The sequence below is a fragment of the Lactuca virosa genome, chromosome 9 (genome assembly GCF_052849685.1).
Source record: "Lactuca virosa cultivar CGN04683 chromosome 9, Lactuca_virosa_CGN04683_v6, whole genome shotgun sequence".
Taxonomy (NCBI): domain Eukaryota; kingdom Viridiplantae; phylum Streptophyta; class Magnoliopsida; order Asterales; family Asteraceae; genus Lactuca; species Lactuca virosa.
The window spans coordinates 187,794,765-187,813,161 of NC_136434.1; the positions used below are offsets into that span (position 1 = coordinate 187,794,765).

Below are 18,397 nucleotides of genomic sequence, written 5' to 3' on the forward strand. Positions count from 1 at the left end.
TAATAAGAGGAATTTAAAATAGACTTATAATTAGCTATTGGAGTCTAAAAGAGAGTTACAGTACTTGTAAATACCTACGCGTGGATATAAAGAACGTCAAAAACGGAGTTCGTATGCAAAAGTTACGACCTTCCGAAGTTGCAGTTGTCTGAGAGCATGACACGTGGCAGGAAACCCTAATTGTCTGGATTCACGACGTGAACCTTAAATTCACGACGTGAAAGTAGTCCAGGACACATTTTCAGATCTAGAAGGTGTGTGACGAGGCTACGAAGGGGATAAGTTCAATCCCAACGACGTGGAAATCAAATTCACGACGTGAAACTGGAATTGTGACACCTTCCGAAGCTAGAAACGCAAATGGCAAGTCTACGAGGATAAGATCCTAAGTCATGACGTGGGGGTCCAAAATCCCTACTATAAATAGCAGGTCCGACTTCAGCCATTCTTACACCTAAACTTCTTTCTCCTCTCTCCTTTGCTGAAGCCATCTTGCATCTCGAGCCCCGACGACCTTGTACGCTGACCGTTTCTGCTTAGATTACATAAAATCACGCTACTAGGGTGAGTTTTACGGCCCCACTTTCTAATATTTCGGGGGAAAACGCATGCAAAATATTATATATATGTTATTATTATGTATATATGATAGTATATAGTTATAATAGCCGGGGTATAATTGTTCTAAATATAATATTTTGAATATATACAACTATTATCAACTTGTCAGCATGTTAATTTACTAATGTATATCTTAAGTTATACTTAGGATTCTATATATATGTTGTGTGCGATATAGTTCCGAAGTTATATTCGGAAGTTCTATATGTTAAGTTATAAAGTATGTTGCTATTATTAGTTTTATGTCAAGATAAAACTTGGTATGTTATATGTTGTTATTGTTAGTTTTATGTCAAGATAAAACTTAGTATTGTTATTGATAGTTTTATGTCAAGATAAAACTAGGAACATTATATGTTGTTATTATTGGTTTTAGGTCAAGATAAAACCTGGTTTTACTTCAAGATATAGCTGTTATACTGCCTAAATGTTATGAACTTAGGAGTAATGTTTAAAAGCATAGTCTAGTGACTTAGAGTTTTAGACATGAAAATGCTTTTGTTGTTAGAGCTATAGGAAGCCGTCGAAGTCTACATGAGTAACTGTATTCATCAAATAAGATTGGGGATCTTAGCGGAAATCCTCTAAACTGTAACCGTTAATCCCATGTGCGCGAGGAAGTCGTGTATAATTAGTATACGGGTTGACCACCCCACTTGTGACTGTTATCTACAGTCAACCAAAAGCGAGTGATGAACTATCCTTTTATTTGTTATTGTTCCGGCGTCGATGAAGCGTACGGTGTTGTTTCTCATGGTAAATCATGAGTGTGTTTGTTTCTCATGGTAAATCATGAGTGTGTTCTATCAGAGGTATTATGTCATAGCAGCGGTTACAGGCTCATGGTAGCAAATTGTTATAGACATTATACTTTGTCGTATACAAGTATTAATGTTAAGTATAAGTTTCCCCCTACTTATACCTTAGGTTTAAGGAATGTTTAGGTATAACACTTAACTGATAAGTAAATTATTATACCTAATATACATACTAAATGTTGGAGAGTCAAAATGATACTTTCAAAACTATACTTTTGAACGTGGAAAATGTATTATTTTATGGAGTCAAAACCTGCGAACTCACCAACTTTATGTTGACGTATTTTAAAATGCATGTGTTTTTAGGAACTTGAAAAGCAGGTATCTATTCGAACAGAAGAAGTTTTACTATTACCTTTCTGTTCATTAAGAAGAATGCCATAGTCGGATATTATGTAATAGGTTTTAGAAAAACAGTTATGTAACTTTCAATTATCAATAAAGGTATTTATTTTGTTAGTACTGTTCAATGTATGTTATATAACTGTGATACGAAGAATGACGTTACACTACCCGGTGTTTCCGCCGATGGCTGGGGGTGTGACACCAATGAGGGCCATAAGATTCCTTAAATAGGGCACAGGCCCGAGGATTTAGGGTTTCTGTCCACAGCACGGACTCGTCGAGTCCGTTCATTAATCCTAGTCAGCAGTCGCGATCCTACTCGACGAGTCTAGGCTTCAACTCGTCGAGTTCCTCTTCTTCACTCAAAAATAAATACTCAATTTATGATACCTGGAAATCCGGCTGTTACAATCAAGCTTATCCGACCACTCCTTTCTATTACTTCCAACCGATCTTTCTAATATTCTCTTCAATGCCCGATTTGTAACTTTAGTTTGCCCACTTGTTTGAGGATGATAGGATGTTGAAAATCTATGGTGGACACCATATTTTTGCAACACCTTAGCTAACTGATCATTGGCGAAGTGGGTGCCTCGATCACTAATTAGAGCCTTTGGAACTCCAAATCTTGAAAATAACTTTTTGAGGAAACGTACCACTACTCGAGCATCATTTGTGGGTAATGCTTGTGCCTCCGCCCATTTGGATACATAATCGACTGCTACCAATATGTATTTATTTCCCTTTGACATTGGGAAAGGTCCCATGAAGTCAATTCCCCAAATATCAAATATTTCACAAACTTGAATGCTATTTTGGGGCATCTCATTTCGTGATGAAATGTTCCCCGGCCTTTGGCATGAATCACATTCTTTGACAAATTTTGTAGCATCTTTAAAAATAGTAGGCCAATAAAAACCCGAATCAAAAAACTTCTTTGTCGTATATTGCGCTCCATGATGTCCTCCGGTGGGCCCGCTATGACAATGCTTCAAGATTTCACGACTTTCCTTCCCAAATACACATCTTCTTATCATACCATCGGCACAGCTACGAAAGAGGTATGGCTCATCCCAAAAGTAATACTTAATTTCTGAAAAGAATTTCTTTTTTTGTTGGCGGGTCAAGTCGTTTGGAATGTATTCACTTGCTAAATAGTTAGCTATATCTGCAAACCATGGAATCTCTCCTGCTATAACCAATAAATATTCTTCGGGAAATTCATCTCCAATCTTGTTTTCTTCTAACTCCTCCAAGTGCGGGTTTTGCAATCTCGATAGATGATCGGCAGCCACGTTCTCCATCCCTTTTTATCTCGTATTTCAATGTCAAATTCTTGTAGCAGCAACACCCAACGAATCAACCTTGGCTTAGCATCTTGTTTAGCAAAAAGATACTTAAGGGCAGAATGGTCGGTAAAAACTATGGTTTTTGACAAAACCAAATATGAGCGAAATTTATCAAATGCAAAACCCACTGCTAGTAGCTCCTTTTCTGTAGTAATGTAGTTCTCTTGTGTTGGGTTCAAGGTCTTACTTGCATAGTAGATAGGCTGAAAATGCTTGTCGATTCTTTGTCCCAAAACAGCTCCCACCGCAAAGTCACTAGCATCACACATAAGCTCAAAAGGAAGACTCCAATCTAGAGCTATCATAATAGGTGTAGTAGTCAACTTTTCCTTCAACAAATGAAATGCATCAAGACATTCTTTAGAAAATTTGAATGGGGTATCCTTCAAAAGAAGTTGAGTCAAGGGCCTTGTGATCTTCGAAAAGTCTTTAATAAAGCGCCTATAAAATCCCGCATGGCCTAGAAAGCTTCTTACCCCCTTGATATTTTTTGGAGGTGGTAATTTGGCTATAGTATCAACCTTCGCTCTATCCACCTCTATCCCCATCCTTGAGACCTAACACAATTCCTTGTGACCTAACACAATTCCTTCCTTCACCATAAAATGACACTTCTCCCAATTGAGAAAAAGGTTGGTCTTCTCACATCTTGCTAGCATTAGATCCAAGTTGGACAAACAATCTTCAAAAGAGGACCCAAAAATCGAGAAGTCATCCATGAAAACCTCCATAAACTTCTCGATCATATCATGAAAGATAGCCATCATGCACCTTTGGAAAGTGGCTGGTGCATTGCATAACCCAAAAGGCATGCGTCTATATGCAAATGTTCCACTTGGGCATGTAAAAGTGGTCTTCTCTTGATCTTGTGGGTCAATTGGAATTTGAAAGTACCCCGAGAAACCATCAAGGAAACAATAATAAAGATGACCGGACAACCTCTCGAGCATTTAATCGATGAATGGTAGCAGAAAATGATCCTTTCATGTTGCATCATTAAGCCTTCGATAGTCAATACAAACGCGCCACCCGGTAACTGTCCTTGTTGGGATCAACTCGTTAGCTTCATTGGTGACCACTGTCATTCCTCCTTTCTTTGGCACAACATGTACTGGACTCACCCATGTGCTATCAGATATTGAGTAAATAATACCAGCATCTAAAGTTTCCCCACCTCTTTTTTAACTACTTCTTGCATGTTTGGGTTGAGTCTTCTTTGGCGTTGTACTATGGGTTTAGCTCCTTCTTCTAAATTGATCTTATGAGAACAATAGGCTGGACTAATCCCCTTGATATCAGTGATCTTCCATGCAATGACACTTTGTCTCTTCTTTAGAACTTTAACTAGGCTTTCTTTCTCGTGTTTTGCTAGGTCAGAAGCGATGATTACTGGCTTTTGTTGTTCTTCTTCTAAGAATGCATACTCCAGGTGTTCGGGAGGGGCTTTCAACTCGAGTTTTGGTTTTGCGTCAGCCACCACGACGTGGTGATCCTGCCACGTCATGGTGTCGTGGTTTTTAATTCCAGATCGCGAATAAAAACTTTGCCACGTCGTGGCATCCTCACCACGTCGTGTTGCCTCTTCTGTCTCTTTTATTGCTTCATTGTACTCGCCTTCTTCCAATAACTTCTCCAATTCTTGTAGGTCGAGTTCGGGATCAAAATTTCCTTTATCAAGCACCATAAATCCCTCATTTTCTTTTTCTTTCAACCTGCTAGCTCTTTTTCCAGTACTTCATCCAACATATCAGCTGAAAATGTCGTATCATCACTCATCCTTGAATGTTTGATCGCCCGATTAACACCAAAAGTCACCGATTCTTCTCCAACACGTAACGTAAGCTTGGATTCCTTTATATCAACTAAAGCTCGGGCGGTTCTCAAGAATGGACTTCCAAGAATGATCGGGACTTGCTCATCTTCCTCCATATCCAAAACAATAAAATCCGCGGGGAAAACGAACTTGTCAACTTTCACTAACAAGTCCTCACAAATACCCCTTGGAAATGTCATAGTTTTATTGGCCAAATGAATAACCATGAGGACCGGTCTTGGTTCGGGAAGGTCGAGCCTCTTGAAAAACGAATAGGGCATTAAGTTAACACTTGCTCCCGAGTCAGCTAGAGCATGACTAGTTGCAAGATTTCCAAATTGGCATGGCAAGGTTATACTTCCTGGATCCCCCATCTTCTTTGGTAGCATGTTTAACATAGCAGCAGAACAAGTTTCATTCAACACTACCTTAGATAGCCCCTCCATCTTCTTGCGGTTTGTTAACAAGTCCTTGAGAAATTTGGCATATTTAGGCATTTCAGCTAAAGCCTCAAGGAATGGAATGTTGATTTCAAGAGATTTTATGTGATCTAAGAACCTCCGGTAATCTTTAGCATGCTTCTCATGAATTGCTCTGCTTGGGAAGGGAAGTGGTGGACGATATGGCTTCACCGGTTCGGTATTTTTCTTCTCAGTGTCTTGCCACGCCGTGGTAGATTCACCACGTCGTGGTGATTGCCCAGACTCGTTTTCTTTATTTTCTTCTTGTCCTTCCTGTTCCGCTTTTGGTTCGTTTCTGTCAATAGGGGTTAAGTGAGTGATAATTTTCCCGCTTCTAGTGGTGATGGCTTGAATGTGAGCTCCTCTTGGGTTTTGTTCGGTATTTCCCGAAAGTCCTCCCGGTGATCTTTCATTTAATTGGCTCGCTAGTTGCCCGAGTTGCTTATCTATGTGAGGATTGAAGCTTGTTGATTTCTAACCAGTGCTTGAGTATTTCTCATTGTCTCTTGTTGCTCCCTCATGAATACTTGTTGTTTTTTTATCGCTGATTCAGCTCCTTCGTGCTTTTTTTCGGAAGCGGCTATAAATCGGGTAATCATATTTTCCAAGTCAGATTTCTTTTCAGCTTGTGGTTCCTCTTTTTGGTAAAACCCTCTTCATTTTTGTTCATATCTCTCTTCCTTAGCCTTTTTGTATTCTTCATAAGGTATCCACTTTTTCTTGGGTTTTCTCTAATTGTCATCAAAACGATCACCGCTCGAGTAGAAAGCTTGAACCTTCCGGTTTCCATTTTCATCAAGGTCACAATCTCTAGTCAAATGAGGCCCGTTACAATTTTCACACCCAACCCGAATAACATGGATTGTTTGATCCATCTTCGTCATTCGCCTATCCATGTTGTGCAACATTGCCAAAACTGCCGCCATATCCTCCGAAGCAGCATTAACCGATCCCTTTGCTAATTCATTCCTTGGATTATGGTATTCTCTAGAGTGTTTAGAGAATTCTTCAATTAGTTGTTTTATCACCGGGGTGCCTTCTTTGTGAGTGGTCCTTAAGAATCAAGGAGCTGCCTAGTTGTCACATTTACTCCATCATAGAAAATGGAGACTTCTTGTTGACTGTTCAGATCATGATGTGGGCAGTTCCTCAACAAACTCTTGTATCTTTCCCATGCCTCATAGAGTGACTCTCCAGCTTGTTGCTCAAAGTTGGATATGGCTTTCTTCAACTTCGCTATCTTTGAGGGTGGGCAAAATTGATCAATGAATTCTTCTTTCATCTTGGCCCAAGTAGTAATGGATCCGGGAGGAAGTGATTTTAGCCAATCTCTCGCGGCCCCCTTGAATGTAACGGGTAACATACAAAGCAATACAGTTTCGCGAGCCACATTTGGAACATTGAAGTAGTCGGCTATGTCGTTGACCTCTTCTAGATGTTTGTACGCGTCTTCGTGGTCCTTACCGTAGAATGGGAGTTCCTTAAGTTGTGTGAGTATGTGGCCCTTAAGCTCGAAGTTGGCATTTTTCGGAATCGCGGTTTGCACGAGTCATGGGCCGGTATCTTCACGCATCTTCTTCTTCCACTCGTCCATGGGAACTTCGTTAATGTTAGCCATGGTGTTGTCGGGTTCGTCTTCTAGGTCACTTTCGTTATCAAATGTAAGATCTTTTTCATCTCCTTCTGTTTCGTATTCGGTGTCCTCCTTCTTCGGGTCTTCGTCCGCCAAAGAGATGATGGATCCTCCTGATTTACTGCTCTTTTTCTTGGTAAACACAGATTTGAGATTCTTCAAAGGTGAGTTCTTCGATGTTGCGGTTTCTCCAACGGTTTTTCCTTTGTTCTTCCTTAAAGTAGCTTCCGGGTCTTCAAGTGGTGGGATCAAAGGTGTATTTCCTCCTCTGTTCATAAACGATCTGGAAATAAATAAACAAAACACGTAAAAGAAAAAAACGAAAAATAAAATTCCTACAGTAGCTAAACCACGACGTGGTAGAAATTACCACGACGTGGTGAACCTAAAATACGAAAATACTAAAATAAAAATTAAAAACTAAACTCTAACAGAAAATAGTCCTAAAAATAGCAATATAAAGTAATTAAAACTGAACCGTTCCCCGGCAACGGCGCCAAAAACTTGATGTGTAATTTAATATGCTTATATTTTATTCAAGTTAATTTATAAAAGTAATTTACTTTACTAGACTATTAAACACACTAGACAGTGTACCTAATCGTGCAATAGTATAGCAATGGTAAGAATGAGTGTCGAACACAAGGAACGGTGTTTAGATTGCTTTATTTTACTATTGACTAATTAATAATTAAATTAAAAGAGGGGTTGTTTTCCTAGTTTTGCAAGACTAGATGAATTACCAAGGTGAGAAAGAGACTTTCGTTCAGCTTCGGATTTGTTGTTATTATGGTTGTTTCATAGAAGTGCAATGGATTTAGTTTCTTTGGCTACCGATTCCTAAGATGGCCAAATTGGTATTCACCAATTTAATCCTTTAGCAAACTAGCTTATTTATTCGGTGATCAAGCGGACAAACTTACAAGTTCACTAGTGTTCGGTTCGAGTTGCTTAGACTTATAATTAATTGATCAATTAAATTTATTGATTCAATTTTATATATGATTTATCGTCATATATTGGCTCCTATACTTTTTTACCCACTTTTCTACTTAACCCTAGGTTTTAATCAAAACTCTAGTCCTACAATTTTGCAAATCACAAGATCATAAGATTCAAATTCAATTAAGAAGAATAGTCATTCTAACGTAATCAAATTCAGCAATAAGCAGATAAAAAGCAGTTATCAAAAGTACTTGAGGTTCTTTAATAAGCAAAAGTCAACAAATAACCAAATAACTAAATCCTAACTATGATATCAACCATGTTTAGTGTGACAACCGTCAAAAATTGAGTCAAGTCAAAGTCAAACAAAGTCAACAAGTCAAAACCAATCAATTCAATTAACCCTTGTATATTAGGGTTTACACTATGTAATTACTGTACAATGCAATATTTTAATGAGAGAAACATCATTTGGAAAGTTCGTGTGTTGAATTTCCTAAGTCTCAAATGCAGTAAACACTGAACCAAAATGATAAAACATTATTGCACACTCATCGGGAGTGTGTACGACACTAAAACACGGTTTAACGGGGTTTACGAACCTTGCGTTGTGAAGCCGGACACTCAAATTAATCACAAACGAAACCTCTCTAAATCGTTTTCACTCTATCTCTTTCGATTTGAAATCTCTCCCAAATCTCTCTCAAAAGTTCCCATAACTTTTTGGAATCATTCGGGCCATCCCGACCCTTAACTGGGTCAAAAACCACTTGAAACGGGGTAAAAACGGGTAAAATAACCTTAAGGAACCAAAACCCTCCTATTAGAAGCGAAGCCTCTTAGAAGCCTCTCATGACCGAAGCCTCTCATGAGAAGCCTCTCAGGACCGAAGCCTCTCCTGAGAAGCCTTTCAGGACCGAAGCCTCGCATGCAAAGCCTCTCAGGTTCGGCTCCATGCGAGAGGTCTCGCAGACAGCCCCATTTCACCCGGTTTTCGACTACGACTTCGTTTTAACTCCGTTTTTCATTATTTTAACGTGGGATTTTCACCCAAAACTTTATTTTATAAACTAAGGCCCCAAAATATATAAATCCCCAGGGCTTTTATAAAAATATATTAAAAGAATTAGTGGTTGAACTAATTATTGAGGGAATATTTGCTTTTCATTAATTTATGGCAAAAGCAAACCACCACCACCTCACTCTATGATCAGCCACTCTTTCCCACTACTCCTTGTCACCTTAGTGGACCTTTACACCCAATCTCCAGCTCTTCCCACGTTCTAAGAGCTGGAGGATTGATCCTCTCTCCTCATTCCCCATAAAGTTCTTTCATTCTACACTTAGCAACCAAAGGACACTCTCCAAAATTCTCTCATCTTTTCTCTCAACTTCAAGAACTTCAAGGCTTTCTTCAGGGATTTCTTTCTTCAATTAGTAAGTATCTTCATCATTCATATAATTATTACACTCCATTCTACTCAAATCATTGATATCTTACACAAATTCCATCTTATTCGATGTTAGATTCTCGAATCATCAAGACATCTTCTTAGTGTTCTTGGGTTGAACACTTCATCTCTCTCACTTCCATCTACTGAAACCACATAGGGTGAGTTCATACCCCTACATTTACATGTTTTCTTAAGTTTTAAGGGGGGAATACAAGTAAAATCATCAAGAACACAATTAAACTTTTTCTAACAGATTACATCAGAAAAGATGGACTTTAATCACTGACTGTTTTGGTCAACTTAAATATTTTAGTTTTCAAAACTGTTCCAGGTGCAAGTAGTTCAAACTCTTAGCTTTAAAATGGCTACTTGCACATCTCCATATGATGTTTCTACAATTTATGGTGATTTTTACAAAACTGCCTATCATTTCAGAGGCAAACCCGGACCAGCCTGTGATTATGGACATTTTGACCTATGTTAGAGATCACTAAAACTCATGATAAAATTTATGAACAAACTAGACTCATATTCCAAACTCTCATAATTTGTGGATTTGGATTTGGAGCTTTGATGATTTTTCTATAAATTTTCTAAGAACAGTAACAGAAACTGTATTCAACGAAAAGTTGCTGTCAATTTCATTTCACCTTGTAACATGTTGAGCAAGGTGTATATCTTTATGTGATTATATGTTATTGCAATATATGACATTTTATCTTAATATTTAGACACACATCAGTTTACAAATGGATTTGGACATATAAAATATAAAGAATAACAAGTGATTATAATCAAAGTACAACCGATACATTCAAACATTTAATAAACTATTTTGAATATAGTTTGCATACATTACTACGTACTACCCTTGGTTGATAAACTATAATAGGTATAGTTTATGATACATTACATAACACATACATTTAAAAAGGGTACATTTATACAAAGGATATTTTCATTAAGCAAGCTACGGCCATACGGTACCAAGTTTTCATAACACGTAATTCCGTTAATGACTTTGTGAGACATTTACTTCAAATTACCATTAAGTCCTGTATTGTAACCAGAGTCTCCTTGAGGGAGAGCGTGATAGTTGTGTATAGATCTATATTGGGTTTGACAAACCCACACCTAAATTGCATGCAACAGTTAGACCGATAGGTCTGGGGTGACAAATGTCATAACATTTCCGACGCCTGAAGAACGTCGTTTTAGGCAACCTTGGTCATAGCATGGTTATAATAAACTCACATAAAGTATTAATAAACATTGGAATTTACGGGAACTTCATTAACATTTAACGAGTTTATGTCGATTTAAACTTACATTATTTATTATAAGTAAGAAAAGTTACTTATACATTCCGGTCTTTGAATTTAAGACTACATATACATTTTAAGGAAAATATTGGATTTTCTAACACAAATACTACTTTTACAAACGAAAGACTTTTAATAATACCAACCAAAGGCTTATGAACTCACCAACCTTTGTGTTGACACTTTTTCAAAACAACTTGTATTCTCAGGAAATCATTAAACAGGTAACCAAGTGCTTTTGAGGATGGGGCGCTAAGGCGTCTACTATTTCATATTTTGTCAACATATTGTAATTGATTCGTAAACATGTAATTCATACAATGATGTAACTTTTTCAATTATATATATGTTGGTTGTGTTTGCTTCAATTACTATTACAATTGTTGTTATGATACTATACATGAAGTCCTCCACCCCTGGACGTTTCCGCCATCCTTGGTTTGGGGTGTGACAGATTGGTATCAGAGCACAGTTTATAGTGAATTAAGTATATCAAACCACATAAGATATACAAACTATAAACACAATTGAGACTAATAGTCTCTGATTTGTGCATTTTTCAAATAAATATACTTTTAGAAAATAAACTATTTTCTTGATTAAAGTATACATACATACATTACATGCTCGCATGGTATCATGACTAGAGAAAACATAAAGCAAAAGAAGAAGAGTTGAACATTTTGAGTATGCCTTAGTATATGTGGATTAATTCTGGGAAGGATATAGTCTGATCAACTATATATGTCCGGGAATTGACTTGCATATACCGGGGGATGGTCAGGATGGGCAACAAATCTAACAAACCTAATAACACACTACAAAGGATACTTTAAGAACTCAAAACTAAACATTTACAAATACTATAGGAGTATTTTGTGTTACTATAATAAATTATCTGAGAATTAAATAGGTCTTTATTTATAGATCAATAGCTGCTAAGTGGATGCGCTAAGGTCATATGTAACTAAGATGCTATAGACTTAGAATTTATGTATCTTTGTTTCACTTCCTGTCCTTGTTTGGTTGTGGTCTTGGAGTTAGGGTCATCTATTCGAAGGACTATTATATCTTAATCACATATGACTGGTATGCACTTTGCAACTAATGAAGTAACCGATAAAGATCTTTTTAAAACATAAATATATTAATTATGTCCCGACTAAATTAGTATGTGTGAAACTTTTACAAACGGTCATATACTTGGAAACAAGGAAAACTCAAATAAAATATTTTATACTTTCATTTTACCTCATAACCCAATGTATTGGGTCAATTAAAAGTATAAAATCGTATGTATCGTAAACATACCGGAAAACAACGTAATAATATACTTTATGTATAAAATATTTTCCTATAAATATACTTTTACTAAAAGAACATTGGTTTACAACTTATGACAGAACCATGCCGCCAAGGAAGGAGACTAGACTATCTAGCAGCACAACACCACCCCCACTACCACTACCAACACCACCATCACCATCACCGACACTTCCACTACCACTACCAACACCTCCCTCACCATCACCGACACTTCCACCACCACTACCAACACCACCATCACCATCACCGACACCTCCACCACCATCACCATCACTGACACCTCCACCACCATCACCAACACCTCTGCCGCCGCTTCCACAATTTGATCCAACAATACTCCAAGCTGCAATAGCAGCAGCAGTAGCGGCAGCTGTGTCCCAAATTGTCTCTAATGGGAATGGTGGATCTGGGCCAGGTGTTACACCCTCTAACCAGGGCGACAGATGGGTGCGCACAAGAGAGTGTTCTTACAAAGACTTCACCAATGGCAAACCCGACAGTTTCAATGGGAGCGGGGGAGTCATCGCTTTAATGCAATGGTTTGAAAGGACCGAAGTAGTCTTTCAAGTGTGCTCTTGCCCCGAAGCGAACAAAGTTAAGTTCGTAGCCTTCACATTCATCGGTCGGGCCCTTACTTGGTGGAACTGCCGGATTAGTTCACTTACTCTCGAAGTGGCTAGCTCCATAACCTGGGCAGAACTAAAAACCTTGATGATGAAGGAGTACTGCCCGAGAGGCGAAATTCAAAAGCTGGAACAAGAACTTTGGAACCTCAGGATGACGGGCTCCGACCTTGAAACCTACGCCACCCGATTCAATGAATTGGCCCTCCTCTGCCCATCAATGGTCACTCCAGAAGATAAGAAGGTGGAACGATACCTCTGGGGACTAACATCCCGGATTCACGATAGCATACTAGCCTCGAAACCCACTACTTTTGCAAGTGCCAAAGAATTGGCACAACAACTTATCGACCATAGAGCCAGCCAAGGCACTATAGCGACCACCACTGATCAATCAAAAGGGGGAAACAACAAAAGGAAGTTTTGGAACCAAAAGAAGAGCCAACCAGCACAAGACCCCGCTAAGAAGCAACAAACTGTTGCTGTCTATGCTGCCACTACTGCTACCACTCCAGCACCACCGAAGCCATATGTTGGAACCCTACCCAAGTGCAACAAGTGCAACTTTCACCACAATGGTGCTTGTAGGGAGATGCACTGTAACAACTGCGACAGGAAGGGGCACACTGCTCGTTTCTGTAAAGCGCCGGCTCGACCAATCAACCAAGTCGCCAGTACAGGGGCAACCCGAACCTGCTACAACTGTGGAGACGCAGGTCACTTCAAAAGAAACTGCCCCAAAGCACAAGCCCCTAATGCTGGTGGAGTAGGAAGAATCCTGGCAATAGGACATGGGGAAGCAGTTGAGGATCCCGCGGTGGTTACCGGTACGTTTCTCCTCAATAACTCTTATGCATGCGTACTATTCGATAGTGAAGCGGAGAGGAGTTTCGTGAGCCACCAATATAAACAATTACTTGAACAAAATCCCCAATCACTAAAGGATACTTATGTAGTAGAAATGGCAAATGGGAAAGTAGAACGCACTAGCGATATATACTCAGAGTGTACTCTCACTCTAGACAACCATACATTTAAAATTGACCTGATGCCGGTCACCATAAAAAGCTTCGACGTAATCATCGGGATGGATTGGTTAGTTCCTCACCATGCCGACATTCTATGTTACGAAAGGGCCGTTCGCCTCAATCTACCAAATGGCGAAACCCTTCTCATCTATGGTGACAAACCTAGTGCGAATTTACAAATCATCTCATGCATCAAAGCCCAAAAGTATCTCCGGAAGGAGTACCACGCCTTCTTGGCCCACGTAGTAGACAAGAAACAAGACGTGAAAGACATCAAAGACATCCCCGAAGTGTGTAACTTCCCGGATGTGTTCCCAGAAGATCTTCCTGGTGTACCACTCGCACGACAAGTCGATTTCAGAATTGACTTAATACCCGGAGCTACCCCCGTAGCCAGAGCTCCATACCGCCTCGCACCAACAGAAATGCAAGAGTTGTCCAGTCAGTTGAACGAGCTTTTGAGCAAAGGGTTCATCAGACCAAGCTTCTCACCTTGGGGAGCACCAGTCCTTTTTGTAAAGAAGAAGGACGGATCCTTTCGCATGTGCATCGACTATCGGGAACTAAACAAACTCACCATCAAGAACCGATATCCTCTACCCCGAATCGACGACCTTTTCGACCAACTCCAAGGAGCAAATTTCTTCTCAAAGATCGACCTAAGGTCAGGTTACCATCAGCTACGAGTTCAAGAAGAAGATATTCCAAAAACTGCATTCAGAACTCGCTATGGGCACTACGAGTTTGTGGTGATGTCCTTCGGTTTAACAAATGCACCTGCGGTATTCATGGACCTAATGAATAGAGTGTGTCGACCCTACCTAGACAAGTTTGTAATCGTATTCATCGACGATATCTTGATCTACTCGCGAAGCGAAGAAGAGCATCGCCTACATCTACGCCAAGTGCTAGAGACACTAAGAGCGGAGAAGCTTTATGCTAAGTTCTCTAAGTGTGAATTCTGGATTAGAGAAGTGGATTTCCTTGGCCATGTGGTAAGTGAGAAAGGCATACATGTGGATCCCTCCAAGATCAAGGCAATCGAGAATTGGTCAGCACCCAAGACGCCAACCGAAATTCGACAATTCCTTGGGCTTGCTGGCTACTACCGAAGATTTATACAAAACTTCTCCAAGATTGCGAAACCACTCACCACCTTGACGCAGAAAGGTGTGATATTCAAGTGGGAAAATAAACAAGAAATTGCTTTCCAAACGTTAAAACAAGCCCTATGCAGCGCACCGATCTTGTCTCTCCCAGAGGGAACCGAAGACTTCGTAGTGTACAGTGATGCTTTGAATCAAGGCCTCGGATGTGTGCTCATGCAGAGAGGGAAGGTTATCGCGTATGCATCAAGACAGCTTAAGACGCACGAGGTTAATTATACTACGCACGACCTGGAATTAGGAGCAGTGATATTCGCTTTGAAGATCTGGAGACACTACCTCTACGGCACGAAATGCACTATCTTCTCTAATCACAAAAGTCTTCAGCATATCCTCAATCAGAAAGAGCTCAACATGCGACAGAGGAGATGGGTAGAGTTGCTGAATGACTACGAGTGCGAAATTCGTTATCATCCGGGCAAGGCCAATGTAGTGGCTGATGCTCTAAGCAGGAAGGAGTACTCGAGCCGCCGAGTAAAATCCTTAACAATGACGATCCATTCCCACACGACCATACAAATCAAGGAAGCTCAACTAGAAGCTTTGAAACCAGAAAAGGTGGCAGGAGAGACATTAAGGGGAATGGATAAAAACTTAGAAGTCAAGGATGATGGAGTACGTTATCTCATGAATCGAATCTGGACACCGAAGTTCGGTGGACTCCGAGACGTCGTCATGAATGAAGCACACAAGACTCGATACTCCATCCATCCCGGGTCAGACAAGATGTATCTGGACCTCAAGAAATTATACTGGTGGCCGAACATGAAAGCTGAGATTGCTACCTATGTGAGCAAGTGTCTGACTTGCGCCAAGGTCAAAATCGAATACCAGAAACCATCCGGGCTATTACAACAGTCGGATATACCTGAGTGGAAGTGGGAACGAATAACCATGGACTTCATAACCAAGCTGCCTAAGACATCGGGCGGGCTTGACACCATATAGGTAATCGTAGACAGATTGACCAAATCAGCACACTTCCTACCGATAAAAGAAACCGACAAGATGGAGAAGCTGACTAGAACGTACATCAAAGAGATTGTACGACTCCATGGTGTGCCGATATCCATTATCTCCGATAGAGATAGTAGATTTACCTCACGGTTTTGGCAGTCTCTACAAAAATCATTGGGAACTAGGCTTGACATGAGTACGGCCTACCACCCACAAACCGAGGGACAGAGCGAACGAACCATTCAAACGTTGGAAGACATGTTAAGAGCTTGTGTGATAGACTTCGGTAAAGCATGGGATACCCATCTACCGCTTATCGAATTCTCCTACAATAACAGCTATCATACTAGCATCAAAGTCGCTCCATTCGAAGCTCTTTACGGTCGCAAATGCAGATCACCCCTGTGTTGGGCTGAGGTAGGGGATACACAGCTAGCTAGAGGGCAAGTCTCCAATAGCACCCTCACTGGCCCTGAAATCATAAGGGAAACCACAGAAAAGATCGTTCAAATTCGAGAAAGACTGAAAGCGTCTCGCGATCGGCAAAAGAGTTACGCAGACAAACGACGCAAACCCTTGGAATTCCAGGTGGGTGATCATGTACTACTAAAAGTTTCCCCTTGGAAAGGAATGATACGATTCGGCAAACGCGGGAAACTAAATCCAAGGTACATCGGGCCATTCGAAATCCTTGCTAGGATTGGGCCAGTAGCATACAAACTTCGATTACCTCAGGAACTCGACAAAGTACATCCCACATTTCACGTGTCGAACCTAAAGAAGTGTTTGTCTGATGAGACACTCGTAATACCACTCGACGAAATCGAAGTTAACGAAAATCTCCACTTCGTGGAGGAACCAGTCGAAATCATGGATCGGGAAATCAAACAAACGAAACAAAGTCGTATTCCCATCGTGAAGGTCCGTTGGAACGCTAAATGAGGGCCTGAGTTCACCTGGGAACGCGAAGATCAAATGAAACAAAAATACCCACATCTTTTCCCAAACTCTTGATGTCCCAGTCAAATGCAAATTTCGGGACGAAATTCCTTCTAACGGGGGGATGATGTGACAACCGTCAAAAATTGAGTCAAGTCAAAGTCAAACAAAGTCAACAAGTCAAAACCAATCAATTCAATTAACCCTTGTATATTAGGGTTTACACTATGTAATTACTGTACAATGCAATATTTTAATGAGAGAAACATCATTTGGAAAGTTCGTGTGTTGAATTTCCTAAGTCTCAAATACAGTAAACACTAAACCAAAACGATAAAACATTATTGCACACTCATCGGGAGTGTGTACGACACTAAAACACGGTTTAACGGGGTTTACGAACCTTGCGTTGTGAAGCCGGACACTCAAATTAATCACAAACGAAACCTCTCTAAATCGTTTTCACTCTATCTCTTTCGATTTGAAATCTCTCCCAAATCTCTCTCAAAAGTTCCCATAACTTTTTGGAATCATTCGGGCCATCCCGACCCTTAACCGGGTCAAAAACCACTTGAAACGGGGTAAAAACGGGTAAAATAACATTAAGGAACCAAAACCCTCCTATTAGAAGTGAAGCCTCTTAGAAGCCTCTCATGACCGAAGCCTCTCATGAGAAGCCTCTCAGGACCGAAGCCTCTCATGAGAAGCCTTTCAGGACCGAAGCCTCGCATGCAAAGCCTCTCAGGTTCGGCTCCATGCGAGAGGTCTCGCAGACAGCCCCATTTCACCCGGTTTTCGACTACGACTTCGTTTTAACTCCGTTTTTCATTATTTTAACGTGGGATTTTCACCCAAAACTTTATTTTATAAACTAAGGCCCCAAAATATATAAATCCCCAGGGCTTTTATAAAAATATATTAAAAGAATTAGTGGTTGAACTAATTATTGAGGGAATATTTGCTTTTCCTTAATTTATGGCAAAAGCAAACCACCACCACCTCACTCTATGATCAGCCACTCTTTCCCACTACTCCTTGTCACCTTAGTGGACCTTTACACCCAATCTCCAGCTCTTCCCACGTTCTAAGAGCTGGAGGATTGATCCTCTCTCCTCATTCTCCATAAAGTTCTTTCATTCTACACTTAGCAACCAAAGGACACTCTCCAAAATTCTCTCATCTTTTCTCTCAACTTCAAGAACTTCAAGGCTTTCTTCAGGGATTTCTTTCTTCAATTAGTAAGTATCTTCATCATTCATATAATTATTACACTCCATTCTACTCAAATCATTGATATCTTACACAAATTCCATCTTATTCGATGTTAGATTCTCGAATCATCAAGACATCTTCTTAGTGTTCTTGGGTTGAACACTTCCTCTCTCTCACTTTCATCTACTGAAACCACATAGGGTGAGTTCATACCCCTACATTTACATGTTTTCTTAAGTTTTAAGGGGGGAATACAAGTAAAATCATCAAGAACACAATTAAACTTTTTCTAACAGATTACATCAGAAAAGATGGACTTTAATCACGGACTGTTTTGGTCAACTTAAATATTTTAGTTTTCAAAACTGTTCCAGGTGCAAGTAGT

General features: G+C 39.9%; 1 protein-coding gene and 1 non-coding gene across 2 annotated transcripts; one reads left to right on the forward strand and one right to left on the reverse strand.

The window, feature by feature from the left end:
• Window positions 1-4,840: 4,840 nt before the first annotated feature.
• On the reverse strand, window positions 4,841-6,689 carry LOC145140118 (uncharacterized). The gene is made up of 3 exons (XM_079073714.1): window positions 6,481-6,689; window positions 6,184-6,394; window positions 4,841-5,881 (listed from the first exon to the last, which is right to left on the reverse strand). Exons 1-3 carry the CDS (start codon window positions 6,687-6,689, stop codon window positions 4,841-4,843), a joined length of 1,461 nt encoding a protein of 486 aa, XP_078929840.1.
• LOC145141708 (small nucleolar RNA R71) lies at window positions 6,535-6,641 on the forward strand. The gene has a single exon (XR_013722903.1). It is a non-coding gene; the product is annotated as a small nucleolar RNA R71 (small nucleolar RNA).
• Window positions 6,690-18,397: the final 11,708 nt, after the last annotated feature.